Source organism: Lynx canadensis, chromosome D3 (genome assembly GCF_007474595.2).
Source record: "Lynx canadensis isolate LIC74 chromosome D3, mLynCan4.pri.v2, whole genome shotgun sequence".
NCBI classification, from domain to species: Eukaryota; Metazoa; Chordata; class Mammalia; order Carnivora; family Felidae; genus Lynx; species Lynx canadensis.
The window spans coordinates 17,209,171-17,225,474 of record NC_044314.2 but is presented as its reverse complement, the minus strand read 5'-3'; the positions used below and the strand labels follow the sequence as shown (position 1 = coordinate 17,225,474).

Sequence of the window (16,304 nt, the reverse complement as noted above, 5' to 3'; positions counted from 1 at the left end):
TTCCCTGTTCCCAAATTAAAGTAAAAGTTTTCGTCAGTATCAAAGCTAATTTCTCTCGCTTCCTGTTGAAAGAGTTCTCTCATCTTCTTTTTTTTTTTAATTTTTTTTTTAAATTTTGTTTGAATGTTTATTTATTTTTGAGAGAGAGAGAGACAGAGCATGAACGGGGGAGGGGCAGAGAGAGAGGGAGACACAGAATCCGAAGCAGGCTCCAGGCTCCAAGCTGTCAGCACAGAGCCCGACACGGGGCTCGAACTCACGGACCGTGAGATCATGACCTGAGCCAAAGTCGGACGCTCAACCGACTGAGCCACCCAGGCGCCCCTGATCTTCTGATTTAGTAGTCATGGGAGCTGATCTGGAGAAGAGCATAAAGAGGAATCCCCTATGAAGGCAGAAGGAGGAGGAAAGGACAGTAGCATTCATAATGTAAATACCTTTTCACTACTCAGCGACTCGCAGCTTATTCCCTATAACACCTGCAATCATGCCAAACATATAGCAGGCATATCACGTTGGAGAAAGTTGTTGACTTGAATTAAATCTGTCGTTTGCAGCTGTCTGGACTTGGAGCAGTGTTCTCTTAAGGTCTTGGAGCCTGAAGGAAGCCCAAGCCTATGTTTACTGAAGCTAATGGGTGAGAAAGGTTGTACGGTCACAGAACTGAGTGACTTCCTGCAGGCTATGGAGCACACCGAAGTTCTTCTGCTTCTCAGCCCCCCAGGTAGGTTCTTCTCCTAGAGTATTCTCCAGGAGTTTGTGGAGGCAGACTTAGAGGAAAATATCTCATTTGACAATGAATTGTGTTAAATGGTTTTGGAAAATGTAAACGTTTGGAGCTTCGTTTTCTCCCCCAGGTTGAGACTAAAGAACACACAAAAAGCAAATATAACACAGAAACATCGATTTGATTGTGGTTCAAAAACATCAACTAGAGGGGCGCCTGGGTGGCTCAGTCGGTTGAGCGTCCGACTTCGGCTCAGGTCACGATCTCACGGTCCGTGAGTTCGAGCCCCGCGTCGGGCTCTGTGCTGACAGCTCGGAGCCTGGAGCCTGCTTCGGATTCTGTGTCTCCCTCTCTCTCTGCCCCTCCCCCGTTCATGCTCTGTCTCTCTCTGTCTCAAAAATAAATAAACATTAAAAAAAAATTTTAAAAAAACAACAAAACATCAACTAGATAGAAGACATTTTGGGGACAAGTAAAACAATTTGGATTTAACATGCATGTTAGATATTAGGGAATCATGTGATAATGGTGGTGTAGTTCTGTAGAAGAATGTCTTTATTCCAAGGAGATGCATGCTAACGTATTTAGAGGATGGGGCGCCTGGCTGGCTTTGTTGGTAGAGATGAGACTCTTGATCTCAGGGTTCAAGCCCCACGTTGGGTGTGGAGCCTACTTAAAAAAAATTGTGACGTATTTAGGGGTAAGATTTCTGTAATTTATGTTGAAATAGTGCAGCCAAGGCTCAGTCAGTAGAGGCTGTGACTCTTGATTTTGGAATCACGAGTTCAAGCCCCACATTGGAGGTAGAGATTATTTAAAAAAAAAACCAAAAAACAAGAAAGAGATAGTGCAGCCAAAAAAATAAATAAATACGTATTTATTGATTCGCGTGTATGTATATGAGGGAGATAAAGCAAATATGACAGATGTTTAGTGTTTAAGTATTTTGCTAACATGATGCGTTTGAATTGTTGGTCGACTCATCCATGTTTGTTTTTTTTTCTGAATATACCAATACTGAGTGAGACTTCTTCCTTCCAGGGTCAGGTGTGAGGAATAGGAAAAGCCCGCCCACCCCCCCCAACTACACATGGAGTCAGTCCTGGGCAGGCAAGTCAGGCAGGAAAGACCACGTGATCTAAGTCACCTGATGGCAGCGGCACCGCAGACCTTCCTTCCCAGGGGTCCAGTTTGCCATTACGGGTCCCACTGGAAGCAGAGAAACCGGTAGAAGATTAGGAGGGCAACGGGTTAAGGACTTGTGCTCTCTGTTTACGTGGTCTTGACGTATGCAGTTTTTACTACGTAGCCAGGTTACTTGTGAAAATATTTTTAACTTAACACGAGAAACCCAAAATTACAATTCAGATCTTACTGTTTACTTAGTTCTGAGGTTCGGGAATTAGGGACGCACGGTAGTGGTAGTTCTGTTTACCAGAAACCCCAACTCAGCTCGGCGTAATAAAGGGAATAAATTCTCACTGAAAAGTCTTGAAGCAGGTTGGGCTTCAAGAGAGGCCAGAGACAGTGTTTTCAAGGAATCGGTTTGTTTTCATCTTTGCCCTTCCTTTCTTGTTAATGGCTTCCTTCCAAGAGTGACTTTCTGCATAGTTGCAGGGTACCTACTGATTGTTCCTTGCACTCATCTGTGTCCCGGCAGCAATCACAAGATTGATTCTAGTTAACTCCTTTTGATGACATGCCTGTTCCTCCCAGGAGGGACGGGGCGGAAGTAACCCCTGCTAATGCATTGTCTGTCACCAGTTGGTGAACTTCTTCGTGAGGTGACATTTGTTAACTTTTATATCCCCTGTGCCTTGACTAGGACTCAGAAGTTGTGACGATTGAAATCCGCCAGTCTGGGGCACTCAGTTAGCTTCTAAGTTCTCATACTTGATAGAATACCATAGCGGGGCCTCCGAAAACGCAAGAAACCTCTCCAGGAAGTAAATACAACTTTTAGATCTCGTTATCTTTTTCAATAATCACACTTAATTTCTCTGACTCTTGGTTGCCAAGTCTATAAAATGAGAGTAAGTGTTCTCTCCGTGGCGGACCTGCAAGAGTGGTGTGGAATAATGCCGCCTCGAGCTGCCTCCCCACCACCGCAGAGGCCTCCCATCTCGTGACTTCTGCTGGATCACTGGCCTGAGATCTCAGGTTTCCGAGTTTTTGAAGTTTCCCATGCGTGAAGCTGGGCTTTACTGAACTTGAGTCACATGTTTATTTATGTGTAACGATCTGCCCGAAATTTTTGACAGTATTTTAGATTTTGACTTTTGACAACCCAGCAGGGAATGCAGAGCCGACCTAACAAGCATCAGTTGTCTCCCCTGCTTTTGACAGGTCCGTTTCTGCTCTCTGTGTTTTTCTCCAAATGGTAGGATTAGCACATTACTGGGAGTGTTCCTCTGTGCAGATCATTCTGATATTTGGCCTACAAGCTTTTTGAGAGTTATCCCCTGGGACTTTCTTGCATTTGAGGGGAGAACAGGCAAAGGAAAGCAGTTTCTATGTTAACATTTTTATGTTAACACTTACGCACTGTTTCTGTGAAGTTTTATGTCACATTAGCCGTATAGTATCCTTTGGGAATCAGCTGTTACTTGAATATTAAGTATTGATTTAAGAGGACATATTTTAGGATCTGAATAATGCTCAGTAATTTCAGGAAGAAATAATTTATTGTTAGCTTTCTATGTACATTTTACGTGAATAATCTAAAACTATACTTGCAGGGCGCCTGGGTGGCTCAGTCGGTTGAGCGTCCGACTTCGGCTCAGGTCATGATCTCACAGCTCGTGAGTTCAAGCCCCGTGTCGGGCTGTGCTGACAGCTCGGAGCCTGCAGCCTGCTTCAGATTCTGTGCCTCCCTGTCTCTCTGCCCCAACGCACTCGCATTCTGTCTTTGTCTCTCTCAAAAATAAATAAACGTTAAAAAAAATTTTTTTTAAATAAATAAGTAAAAAATAAAACTATATTTGCAGACACCAGAATAAAGAAATGTAAGAATTACAGAGAGGGGCGCCTGGGTGGTTCAGTTAGTTGAGCGCCCAGCTCTTGGTTTTAGCTCAGGTCATGATCTCACAGCTTGTGAGATCGAGCTCCGCATCAGGCTCCACGCTGACAGCACGGAGCCTGCTTGGGATTCTCTCTCTCCCTCTCTCTCTCTCCCTCTTCTCCCCACCCCCAAATAAATAAATTTTTAAAAAAATAATTATAGAGACAGTTTTAATATTTTAATAAGGATATTGAGAATAAAAAATACTGTAATTAAGAAGGAAAGCTTTGATACAATCCACTTAATTGGGGATTTTACTCATTCGTTCAGTAAACAGTGTATCGTATAATACTGTGCACCAGTACCTTTACCATTCCAGGTGTTGTACTTGGTGCTGTGATTCACAGATAATTAAAACCAAAGTTCTTGCCTAGGAAAGGTTCATAGTCTAACAGGAAAAACAAAGCTGTCAATGATCACGTCCTCCACAATTGTAAAAACAAGTGCGTATAGAGCAAGTCTTATCTGATCTTCAGTTTTTCCTTTTCAGTGTATTCCTGTATCTTGGTGAAAAAAACAAAATAAATAGATCCTCGTGTTTTCTCTCTTTTCTGTGGTAAGGTAGTTTCTTACTACCACAGAAAGTCCAATGACTTTTCTCTGATTGTCTCCATAGAGAAGTCTGCTTTTGGTGAGTAGGGTGACTTCTGTCCAAGATGCTTTGAACCTCTGAACAGACCTTTCAGACCTAAATGCAGAAATAAGAGGAAACTTTAGGTTCATTTTAGTCTTATTTTGCCACATTCCATTGCAGTTTGTGAGCTGACAGCCAGAGATAGCCATAGGAGAGGGCTGTAATAAGGAGTTTCTCTCTTTTTCTGAGAAGCTGGGTTTCTTTTACGTATTTGTTTTGGTAGCCAAGAAGTAGCTGGGGCAGATGTCCCCCTGCCTCTAACTGGAACGATCCCTTGACTAGGAGCCAAGCTCAATGGCCCCTCACTGAGCATGGGGTCAAAGCCAAGGGTAACTCACCCCTAACTTCATGCTCTCCATGGGCTCTGACACCTAGTATATTTTCTGAAGGAGCCCCGTAGGATTGAGGTTTACCCTCTTCTGGTTTGTTTCTAATTGGGCTTTTTTTTTTTTTTTTTTTTTTTTTTACTGGGCTTTTTCACAGCACATGGATTGGGTAGCTGCTCCCCACTCCCAGTTTATCTGGCCTGTCTCTTATGTTAGAAAAATTGCATACAGTTTTTATGTGTGGATGGTGCCCGTCCCCATTTCCCAGCACTCATTGCTTCCCTATTTTATTCCCTTGCTCATCTCACTGGGAACTGGAGGGGAGTGGGAGCGTTGAGTGGGTGCTGACATTGTTTGAACCATAGCTCCCATAATGGTTTTTTAGACCATTTTTTTAGACCTTTATTTTCTCATTAAAGGACCCAAAACCCTGACTCCAAGGGACCAGTATTGGCATCTGTATCCTTTGCAAATAATGAACCTAGATGTGCAGTTGAAGATGTTTGTGTCTTCTGTTGTAAGCGAAAACATGTTGAGTAGATTTATAGGCTCCATCAGTTACATAGTTCTGTAGATCACAAAATGGCTGCCAAGGAAGTGATGCCCTGACCCAGAATTTGTTAAGCAGAGCCTAGACGATGGGGGATGGTTAGAGAGAACGAACGTCGTATACATGGGTTTCATCAGATGAATCCCAGATTTCACTCTCTGTACGTATCAGACAGCTCTGGCTGAGATCTCTTCAGTGGTGTCTTTTCCATTTGGCCCACACCTTTTTTATTTCACATCACTTCACTTTTTTTTTTTTAAATGCCTTTTAGCACACTCACTGTTACGTTTCTGATATCAAAATTTTATTTTTTATTATTCTTACTGTCTTTAAGACAGGAGCCAAGGTGGTTGACTATTATTCACTCATTTGCAAAATACCTTTAGTTCAGAATCATCTTATCTTTATAGTTCTGTGAAGGAACAGAACTGTGCTGTTACGAACATTTAAATTTTAAATGTGAGCACGCATTTATGTGGAAAGTAAGATTTCCTGGGGCGCCTGGGTGGCGCAGTCGGTTAAGCGTCCGACTTCAGCCAGGTCACGATCTCGCGGTCCGTGAGTTTGAGCCCCGCGTCAGGCTCTGGGCTGACGGCTCAGAGCCTGGAGCCTGTTTCCGATTCTGTGTCTCCCTCTCTCTCTGCCCCTCCCCCGTTCATGCTCTGTCTCTCTCTGTCCCAAAAATAAATAAACGTTGAAAAAAAAAAATTAAAAAAAAAAAAAAAAAATAAGATTTCCAGTGGTTATCACTTAGCCAGAGTCACAGTTATTGACAAAAGTAGATTAAAGCCCAGGTCTGCTGACCTCAACCTGGACTCAGTGTCATTTCTCTCATGGCTAGGAAATTTCTGGGCTATTTGAGAAACTTGGTGATGAATTATTACCCCAATTGCCACTTTAACCCATGGACGGCAATTTTCTATCCTTGCCAAAGTAAAAAACACTGCCACTACATCTCATAAGGGACTTTCCGTGTTTCGGGAGTGACAGAAATTTCTGAAAGGAAAATATCAAGAAGCGAAAAGAGGCAACAGTGGTATGGATGGGAATAAAGATAAGGGAGAAGGGTAGAAAGGTAGAAAGGCAGTGGTGAGGTCTGAAAGAATGTGTGTCTGTGCCAAGGTTTCCAGGGTCAGTGGCCGATGTGGGAGAAGAAGGGGTATGATGAGGGGACGAGGTTTAGCCAGCGTAGGTACAAATGTACCCTGACTTGTAAGGGGGACATATATGGACTTGCTGTGGTTGTGTTGGGGGGAGGTCAGTGGAGGAAGAGAAATGGGATTTATTCTGGGATAATATGAGGAGGCACTTTTCAATGATAGCTTAGAAATTCTTAGAATAACTTGGAGGAAGAGTTTTGGATAGAAGCTGATGGAAAGAAATTTTTGGTTCATGGTCTCTGAAAACAGATGGATTGTAGCGTATACAGTACTTGTAGAAGTTCCCGGAACAGCTGTTTGTAAATTGCATCAGTATTTAAATGCATCTCAAGAGGGGCGCCTGGGTGGCTCAGTCGGCTAAGCATCCGACTTCAGCTCAGGTCACCATCTTGCGGTCCGTGAGTTCGAGCCCCGCGTCGGGCTCTGGGCTGATGGCTCAGAGCCTGGAGCCTGCTTCCGATTCTGTGTCTCCCTCTCTCTTTGCCCCTCCCCCGTTCATGCTCTGTCTCTCTCTGTCTCAAAAATAAATAAACGTTAAAAAAATTTCTTAAATGCCTCTCAAGAGACACTAGCCTAAAGGGAAGCTATCGTGAATCTTCCTGTCACCATAGGGAATCACCCTAATTTATATTTTGGAATTCCAGCAGGGTTTTGAGTTTTATTGGTCAGTATCACGAATCTGTGATCTACACAGGTTTGTGTTGAATGCACGATCCCCGTGTTCCATCGTACCTGGTTCAGACTCTTCCCGGCTTACAGGAAATCAAGTAACCTCTTTGACTTCTTTGCAGATGTTATCTGAAAATAGACTTGTTTGCCAGGAAGCTGTGTATTCACGCTGTCAAATAGAACTTTCATTTGTTTGCCGTGGTACACCCTGCGTAGCACTATGCCATCTTCCCTCCTTACCTTTGTTCAGCACCTTCTGACTAGTGGGCGCTGCGCGAGGGTGGTTACAGGTTGACCATGGTTCCCTGCCGCACAAACTACGTGGGAGGAAGGAAATTTGTGTGGTTAAGGCATGGGAGGTATTGTGACTTCTTGTCTTTACTACTCACCAAGGGCAGTTTCCAGATCACGTGGTGCCTTTCAGTTCTCAGTCTTTGAAGCATGAAGTAATAAATACATGTATTTATTTGCTTTGCTTGTTGAAGACTAGACTACTGAAATTGGTGTTACAGGACAGATGTATAAGCTGAGTTTGAGTGTACATTAAAAATCGTGTAGTCTTATCTCCCACACGAAGGAAGGATACCCTTTTAGGACATCCTGACCCTATGGGCCCTTTGTCCGTTTAGAGTCATTCATTTCTTTGTAAGACACTATAGGGAGAAAGCCCTTTAATTGACATCACTCTTCTCTCTTTGTATAATAGGAGAGAATATTTGCCGTGGTAAATTTATGAGCACTGCCTGGCGCTCTCACCGAGGCAGACGATTAACACGGGAGGTTCACTAAGGAGGGGCGCCTGGCTGGCTCAGCCGGTGCAGCATGCGACTTGATCCCAGGGTCGTGAGTTCAAGCCCCACTTTGGGTGTGGAGATGACCTAAAAATAAAATCTTAAAAAAAAAACAAAGTTGGGGGGATACCTGAGTGGCTCCGTCAGTTAAGCGTCTGGCTCTTGATTTCAGCTCAGGCATGATCTCACGGTTCATGGGATTGGACCTGTGTTGGGCTCTGCGTGACAGCACAGGGCCTGCTTGGGATTCTCTCTCCCCCTCGCTCTCTGCTCCTCCCCTGCTTTGGCACATGCTCGCCCTCTCTCTCTCTCTCTCTCTCAAAATAAACAAAATGTTAAAAGAGAAAAAGAATCACTGGAAAATAACTATGGATGTGTTAATTAAGTCAGTTGTGGTAATCACTTCACAATGTGTATGTATATTAAATTATCACATCGTACACCCTAAATTTATACACATTTCATTCGTCAGGTGTACCTTCAAAAGGCGAAGGAAAAAAAAAAAAAGAATCACTGGGTTAACAAAAGCATGGGGATTTTAAAGCCCAAGAAAACCTAGGCTGCATTCTGGTTCTGCCATTTTACAATGGAAAAACAATTAGTCTCAGAGATTCAATACTATACTCAAGGTAATTTGGATGGCTTTTTGCAAATAACTTCATTTTCTTCATTATAACATAGGTGTAATCAATATCTAACTCACATGGTTCTTTTGAAGGCTAGAGATCAAAACGCCTGGCACATATAAAGCAGTCAGTAGTTTTTATTGTGACGGTGATACGTGTTCATTCAACAAATACGTGTTGAACACTCAACTGTTCTCACCATATGCCAGGCACTATTCCAGATGTTGGGTAAACTGGTGACGAAGACAAACGAGATCCTTCTTGTCCTGAAGCTTCTGTTTCAGTAGGTGAGACAACGAAACAGGGATTTCAGTTGGTTCGTGCAGTGAAGCCCACAAAGTGGGGTGAATATAATAGAGAAGGTGGGGGTGGGGGATAGCTAGTTTAGAGACATTTCCCAGCGAAGCCAGAGACCCAGCAGGTGATGAGAAAGAAAGCGCCTGCCCAGCAGGTGATGAGAAAGAAAGCGCAGGCCATGAAGCAACAGGGGGCTGGAGGGGAAATCCAGCAGAGGACTAGTAAGTGGAAAGGTAGAAAATAGCTGGCTTCTGAAAAGAGGGGCTGGTGTGGCTGGAACAAGGAGAGTAGGAGGGGACGAGGTTAGAGGCAACGGTTTATGTAGGACCCTGAGACCATGATGAGGAGTTTGAATTTTATTCTAAGTACAGTATGAGGTCAGTTGAGGGTTTTAATCAGAGGAACGATATGGATTGATTTATGTTTTAAAAAGGCATTTTGGGGGCGCCCGGGTGGCTTAGTTGCCTAAGCGTCCGACTCTTGATTTTGGCTCGGGTCATGACCTCGTTGTTTGTGGGTTCAAACCCTGCGCCAGGCTCTGCGCTGATGGCACAGAACCTGCTTGGGATTCTGTGTCTCCCTCTCTCTGCTCCTCCCCTGCTCATGCTCGCGCGCTCTCTCTCTCTCTCAAAATAAATAAAAATTAAAAATTAAAAAAAAATAAATAAAAAATAAAATTGGGGGCGCCTGGGTGGCTCAGTCGGTTAGACGTCCGACTTCAGCCCAGGTCACGATCTCGCAGTCTGTGAGTTCGAGCCCCGCGTCGGGCTCTGGGCTGATGGCTCAGAGCCTGGAGCCTGCTTCTGATTCTGTGTCTCCCTCTCTCTCTGCCCCTCCCCTGTTCATGCTCTGTCTCTCTCTGTCTCAAAAATAAACGTTAAAAAAAAAAATTAAAAAATAAAATAAAATAAAAAGACATTTGGGCTGCTGGTTGGAAGCATGGAAACCAGTCTACAGGCTCTAATAGGATTCCATCAGCATCTGATGGTGGCTTGAGTTACGAGCATGGCGTTGAAGATGAGGAGACGTGGAAAAGTGCGACCGACAGGACTTGCAGAGAAATTACTTGCGAAGAATGAGGGGTTCGGGAGGACTGCTCTAAGTTTTCGCCCTGAGGAACCGGATGGAAGGGTCGGCTGGGATGGAAGACGGCAGGGCCTCACGCAGGAGTAGACCTTGTTCAAAGAGGATTTGGGACTCGTCAAGTTGGAGATGGCTAGAAGACCCACATTTTAAAGCCCGTTTGGCCACAAGCCCTGTGTTTTTCCGATTTATATTTGTTCCCTTCTTTTGTTGTTACAACTTTTTTTTCTTTCTTATCACACATAAACCTTGAAAATCAGAATCTTTGTATCTTGAAGTTGTGACATAAGCCTTTCCTGGCCAAACACTCGCATTGGGAGTGTTAAATGCAGTGCTGTGAATTGGCCGGCCGAAGTGAGTGCATTCATCCCATTTTCTGTCTTCAACATGTATTTTCCAACCAACACATAAGACAGATTTCAGAAGAACTCTGTTCCTTCTTCCATACGGTGCTAACATAAAGAATTAACGAATGGGAAAGTTCTCCCTTGGCAAAGGTTTCAAATTCTTTTTTGAGAGGATGTGCTCTCTTTACGAAAGATTTTCCAGGGTTTCTCCAGACCCTCAAATGTAATAATTGTGCGATAAATATTTATTTTGGATTTTGGTTTTATTTGGTATCTTTCTGGAATGCTTTTCACTTACCCATTTCCCTTATTTACTATTTTTGTTCTGGAAAGTTTAGTATCTTTGATGTATTAAGACTGCTTTTATTTGGACTCACTCCTCTTCAGTTGTAATCTTGTTTTGTTCCTTTGGATTGGTGGGTTACAGAGGAAAAACCTACTGTTATCAGATCATATGCAGGATAGATGAGGAAAGAAAATAAAACTAAGTACAGAGAATTACATTTTACAAGTTTTTTTTTTAATTTAAATCCAAATTAGTTAACATATTTACACGTTTTAATGACCTTAACCTCTTCCTTCCTAAAAGCCAGCTAACCCACTTTTCCGTATTACAGCCTTGGCAAATGTAAAATTTCCTAACTTTGGTTTCTTTTGTATCGGTTATGTGTTGCTGCATAACAAATTACCCCCAAGTCCCAAGCTTAATACAAGCAGCATTTATTACTTCACACAGTTCCTGAGAATAGGAACCTGGAAATGGCTTGGCTGGGTGGCCTTGGCTCCAGCTTCGGCCTCTGCTGAGGTGGGAGTCCAGCTGTTAGGCAGGGCTGCAGCCGTCTGGTTTGACTGGGGTTGGGTAGTTCTCAGGTAGTTCACTTACAGGGCCTTCGGCAGGAGTCCCAGCTGTCTTTCCTTATCACTCGGGCCTCCCACCGGGCTGCCTGAGCATCCCCGTGTCAGGGCAGCTGGCTTTCCCAGAAAGAGTAACTGAGAGGGAGGCGGGATGGAGGGCATAACATGATTGACTTCGGATCGTCTTTAAAGCTTTCCAAGTGTTGATGCTGAAAGTCCTTTCTCAGATAAGAAATGCCCGTCTCCCATATTTCAGATTTATATCCTGCTGTTCTGTTTCCGTGCCTTTGTGTGTGCAGAATAGTTTCATTTTAATGCCAAGTCATAACATTAAGTTCAGATGTCTTTTGGAGACGTTCTCAATGGCCAACACTCGTCTTATTGTAACAGTGCCCCTAACTCAGTTGAAGTGCCAGCCGTATGAGCGTTTCTGACCACGTGTTTCACAAGCCAGCACTGAGAACTGCATCATGAGTGCTGTCTAGCAGACATCTGTTTAGAAGGTGCATCCTGGTTCCAGAGGTGTTAGAATGCAGAAAAAAGTTTTCTAAGAATTGAAGAAACAGGGCAAACAGTTTTCTCCTCCAGTCATGGGAAGTACAGTAGATCAAAATCTTCTGGGGATGAGTTTCTTTCCTCTTGGTTTTACAAAGCCTGGAGCTCACAGATGCCTAGTCTGATGGGGAAGGACACACGAACGGGCAGTTTGCAGCTGGAATGAATGTGCAAGTTATTTCCACGATACTTTTTTCTTTTAATTTGGTTTCAGAAACGTAAACAAGGAAAACCTCTCTACCGTAACTTAGTTAACTTTTTTTTCTTTCCGTCTTCCTTTCTTTCTTTTCTTTCTTCCTTTCTTTCTTTCTTCCTTCCTTCCTTCCTTTCTTTTTTTTTTTTTAAGGAGTAAAGATCACCGTAAACCCAGAATCAAAGGCAGTCTTGGCTGGACAGTTTGTGAAACTGTGTTGCCGGGCAACTGGACATCCCTTTGTACAATATCAGTGGTTCAAAATGAACAAAGAGGTAACTTTTTAAATGTACTTTACTTTCTCAGTCATAAGAGAGAATGATAGTAAATTAATTAGCATCATTATCCTCAGTGTATGTTTTAGAATTTTGATCTGATAGACATGGCTGTGTTATTACTGAAGTAGTGAAAAATCATCATTTTGCTAAGACAGTCCCAAAAATTGTCATGTTAAAAAAAGGTAAGCAATAATAAAATCAATTCTTTAGTCACTAAAAATTGTGGAAATTAGGAATCACTCAGAACAACAACGTTAACAGACGGTAAATATTGCCAGTACATTCTAACATATCCATACAGAACTCCTTACAACAAATTATATTCCAGCCAAAGTCTCGCTTTTTTTCTTTTTCTTTCTTTCTTTTTTTTTTTTTTTTTGGAAAATAACTTTATTTTCTTTGAGGGTGTGGACAGATGTCTAGTCTCAGAACTTCTGGAATCGCTTCTTGCTGCCAGCAGCCTTCGCGACTTTGAGCACATTGAAGCACGGTCTTGCTCGAGGGCCGGCGCTGGCCCACTGTGACCGTGTTGCCCATCTGGATCCCCGAAGCAGGGGGACAGGTGCACGGGCGTGTTCTTGTGGCGTTTCTCGAAGCGCTCATCCTTTCCCCTGCAGTGGAGGAGGTCTCGGTGGATGACAGCGGTCTTCGCGTCTTCATCCCGGTCACCACACCAGGCAGAATCCACCCTCGGATGGAGACATCAGCACTCAAGGGGCATTTCTTGTCAATACAGGGGCCCTCAGTGGCCTCCTTGGGCATCTTGAAACCCAGACCAATGTTTTTATAGTTTCGTGGGAGCTTCTCCTTGCCAGTGTCTCCCATCAAGACCCCCTTCTTCTTTTGAAAGATGGTTGGCTGCTTCGGGTGGGCACACTCAGCCTGAGGGTCCACCATCTTCCCAACTTCCCGAAGAAAGGCAACTGAAATCTTTAATTAAGATATTTCCAAGGTGACATGGAAGGTTAATGGAATGTTATTTTAAACATTCCATGTAACTATTATATCAAAAGATTTAGGCTATTGTGGTAGATTCTGAAGTAAAATTCAGGCTGGTGGAGGGGAGCGTTTATTCCTCTTGTGGAAATATGGTATCCCTGCACCACCCAATAAGGAATTTAAAATCACATATTGGAATCCTTTTTTTCTTAAAAGTTCTTTGAGCTCTCTGCCACTGGGCTTTTCCCACCAGTCTGTCCGGCCCATGTTGTGTCTCACTTTAGTGAACCTCTCTCCTCTCTCTCCACCTCCCCTCATTCCCTTTCCTCCTAGATTGTACCTTGAAACTCCATATTCTTTTCACCCTGCTAGTCAAATAACTAAGCTTTCTTCCGAATTCAGTGCGAAGTCTACATCTGCAAACCTGAAACTAAGTTAAAGAGCCATTCTGAGATTATCATCTTTCCTTTAATGGGATCATTCTGTGCCTTAGAAGAAATCTGGGGTTTTGTACAATTTTTAATTCCCATCCCTTACGCACAGGTAAGGTAGAGCAGCCAAACTGTAGTGAGAGATTTTGTGTAGCCTTTGGTGTTAGGCCTCTGTTGGAACCGACTAGCGTTATTAGTCATGTGAATTCCTGTCATCCGGGGTTATGAGGATTTAATGGACAGGATGTTTCATACGCTATGCTTTCAAGAAATGGTAACTAAGGGGCGCCTGGGTGGCGCAGTCGGTTAAGCGTCCGACTTCAGCCAGGTCACAATCTCGCTGTTTCTGGGTTCAAGCCCCAAGTCAGGCTCTGTGCTGACAGTTCAGAGCCTGGAGCCTGCTTCAGATTCTATGTCTCCCTCTCTCTCTGCCCCTCCCCTGCTCACGCTCTGTTTCTCTCTCTCTGAAAAATAAATATTTTTAAAAAAATGTTTCATAACAAATAAAGTGATTTTCAACATTTTCTCAATTGCAAAGTTGCTTTTATTTTAATAAATTCCTTCTGAAAGAGAAATAACATAAAACTTACAACATTAAGAATATCATTTGTAGGGGCCCCTGGGTAGCTCAGTCGGTTAAGCGTCTGACTTTGGCTCAGGTCATGATCTCATGATTCGTGAGTTCGAACCCCTCATTGGGCTCTCTGCTGTTGGTGCAAAGCCTGCTTGGGATCCTCTCCCTCTCTCTCTCTCTCTGTCCCTTCCCTGTTCTCTGTAAAATAAATAAACATTAAAAAATATATATATATATCATTTGTAAAATATGCCCTCGTTTGAGAAAGGTAAAAATGTAGGGGGTGGGGAGTACTTCTTAGATTTGAAGAGTTATAATAGACTCTAAAGCCCTCACAAGTCGAGTTGTATTGAACCATTCTTTTTTAAATATCTTTTTTTTTTTTTTAATTTTTTTTTCAACGTTTATTTATTTTTGGGACAGAGAGAGACAGAGCATGAACGGGGGAGGGGCAGAGAGAGAGGGAGACACAGAATCGGAAACAGGCTCCAGGCTCTGAGCCATCAGCCCAGAGCCCGACGCGGGGCTCGAACTCCCGGACCGCGAGATCGTGACCTGGCCGAAGTCGGGCGCTTAACCGACTGCGCCACCCAGGCGCCCTGCTAAATATCTTTTTTTAAAAAACGTTTATTCATTTTTGAGAGACAGAGACAGAGCATGAGCGGGAGAGGGGCACAGAGAAAGAGGGAGACACAGACTCTGAAGCAGGCTCCAGGCTCCGAGCTGTCAGCACAGAGCCGGACAGACGCGGGGCCCGAACCCAGGAACCGTGAACTGTGAGATCATGACCTGAGCCAAAGTCAGCCGCTTAACCAGCCGAGCCTCCCAGGCACCCCTTGTTGAACCATTCTTATGTTCATGAGGCTATTTTAAGAGCTCTTCCTTTTAATTTTTATTCTTTTGAGCTTTTTTATTCTGAGAGAGAAAGAGAGCGTGCTCACACAAGCAGGGAGAGCGGGAGAGAGAGAATCCCAAGCAGGCTCCATCCACACCGTCAGCGCAGAGACCGATGTGGGGCTCGAACCCACAAACAGCGAGATCATGACCTGAGCCAAAATTAAGAGACACTTAACTGACCCAGCCACCCAGGAGCCCCTTAAGAGCTGGTCATTTAACAGATACCTGATGAGCACCTGTTTCGTGCCAGGCCAGGATCTCAGGCCATGATGAGGAAGCACTGACACGCAGGGTCCTGCCCCCTCCCCCCCCCCCCCCCAGTGGGGAGAGACAGTAAACAAATAAGAGAGTTCTTTGAGCTCAGAACTGTGAGGAAAATAAACAGGGGGATATAATGTGAGATGCACTGAAAGTCAAGCAGGAGAAATAACATGATGGGATTTACGTTTTTAAAACACAAGGCCCCTGCTTGGAGAGAAGCAAGAGAGGAGCAAGAGGCCCAGTTAGCCGGCGCCCGAGCTGGCCTGGGCATGGTGGCAGCGTGGCTAGAGTGAGACCGTGCAGCGGGAGCAAAGCGCCCAGGCCAGCTTACTTTAGAGGCAGAGTTTAACCAGCCCCGATGGAAGAAAAAGGAAGGGAGATCAAGGATCACCCCTGGATTGGTGACTGAAGCATCTGGGGACGTGTTCTATACTGAGGTATTGAAGGTTGGGAGAGAACTAGACTTAGGGAGAAAAAGCAAGGATGTGGTTTTAGATGTGTTAAGTTCGAAATGCCTGTTAGACATCTGCATGAATCAGCTGGGCAGTTTGGATATCTGGAGACACATTGGAAGTTTATGTTACGGAAGAGGACCCAGTAAAGGGACTAAGAAGAAATCTGCAAGAGGGGAGGGAGGACATCCAGCAGAGAGGGATACGAAGCCTCAAGGGGAAAGTATTGTAGGAAGAAAGGGGCAGTTCGCATTCTCGGTGCTGCTGAGAGGAGGGGATGTGGGTCAAGGGAGGTTTGTTTGGGGTGTTTTTATTTATTTAAGATACAGAGTACTAGAGTAGGTTTTTGAGAGTGATGCGATAAAAGAAACAGATGGTAAAGCAGGGAGAAAATCGCCAGGAGCAAGGGAAGAGGCTGGGATTGGCAGAAGAGGAAGAGGTTTTCCTCTACCCTCTTAGGTTCTGCCTCTGGGTGCCTGTGAATTAACTGATGAAGTACAGATTAACAGGAGAAAAAGGTTTTCTTCCTATGGGAACTTACAAAGGAAGTAGCTCTGTGAATAAGCCAGCAGCTTACATACTTACTTAACAGGGAAAA

At 44.0% G+C, this 16,304-nt stretch overlaps 1 protein-coding gene and 1 pseudogene across 3 annotated transcripts in view; one reads left to right on the top strand and one right to left on the bottom strand.

The window, feature by feature from the left end:
- MALT1 (MALT1 paracaspase) overlaps positions 1–16,304 on the top strand; it is a 63,395-nt gene that overhangs the window by 9,620 nt on the left and 37,471 nt on the right. For all 3 annotated transcript variants that reach the window (XR_003963932.1, XM_030292350.1, XM_030292349.1), the window contains exons 2-3: positions 558–724; positions 12,028–12,149. Coding sequence is in view for 2 of the 3 variants with exons in the window: in XM_030292350.1 (XP_030148210.1) it covers positions 558–724; positions 12,028–12,149 (289 nt within the window). In the remaining variant the exon portion in view is untranslated. The remainder of the gene's footprint in view (positions 1–557; positions 725–12,027; positions 12,150–16,304) is intronic.
- LOC115498733 lies at positions 12,506–13,049 on the bottom strand (annotated as a pseudogene).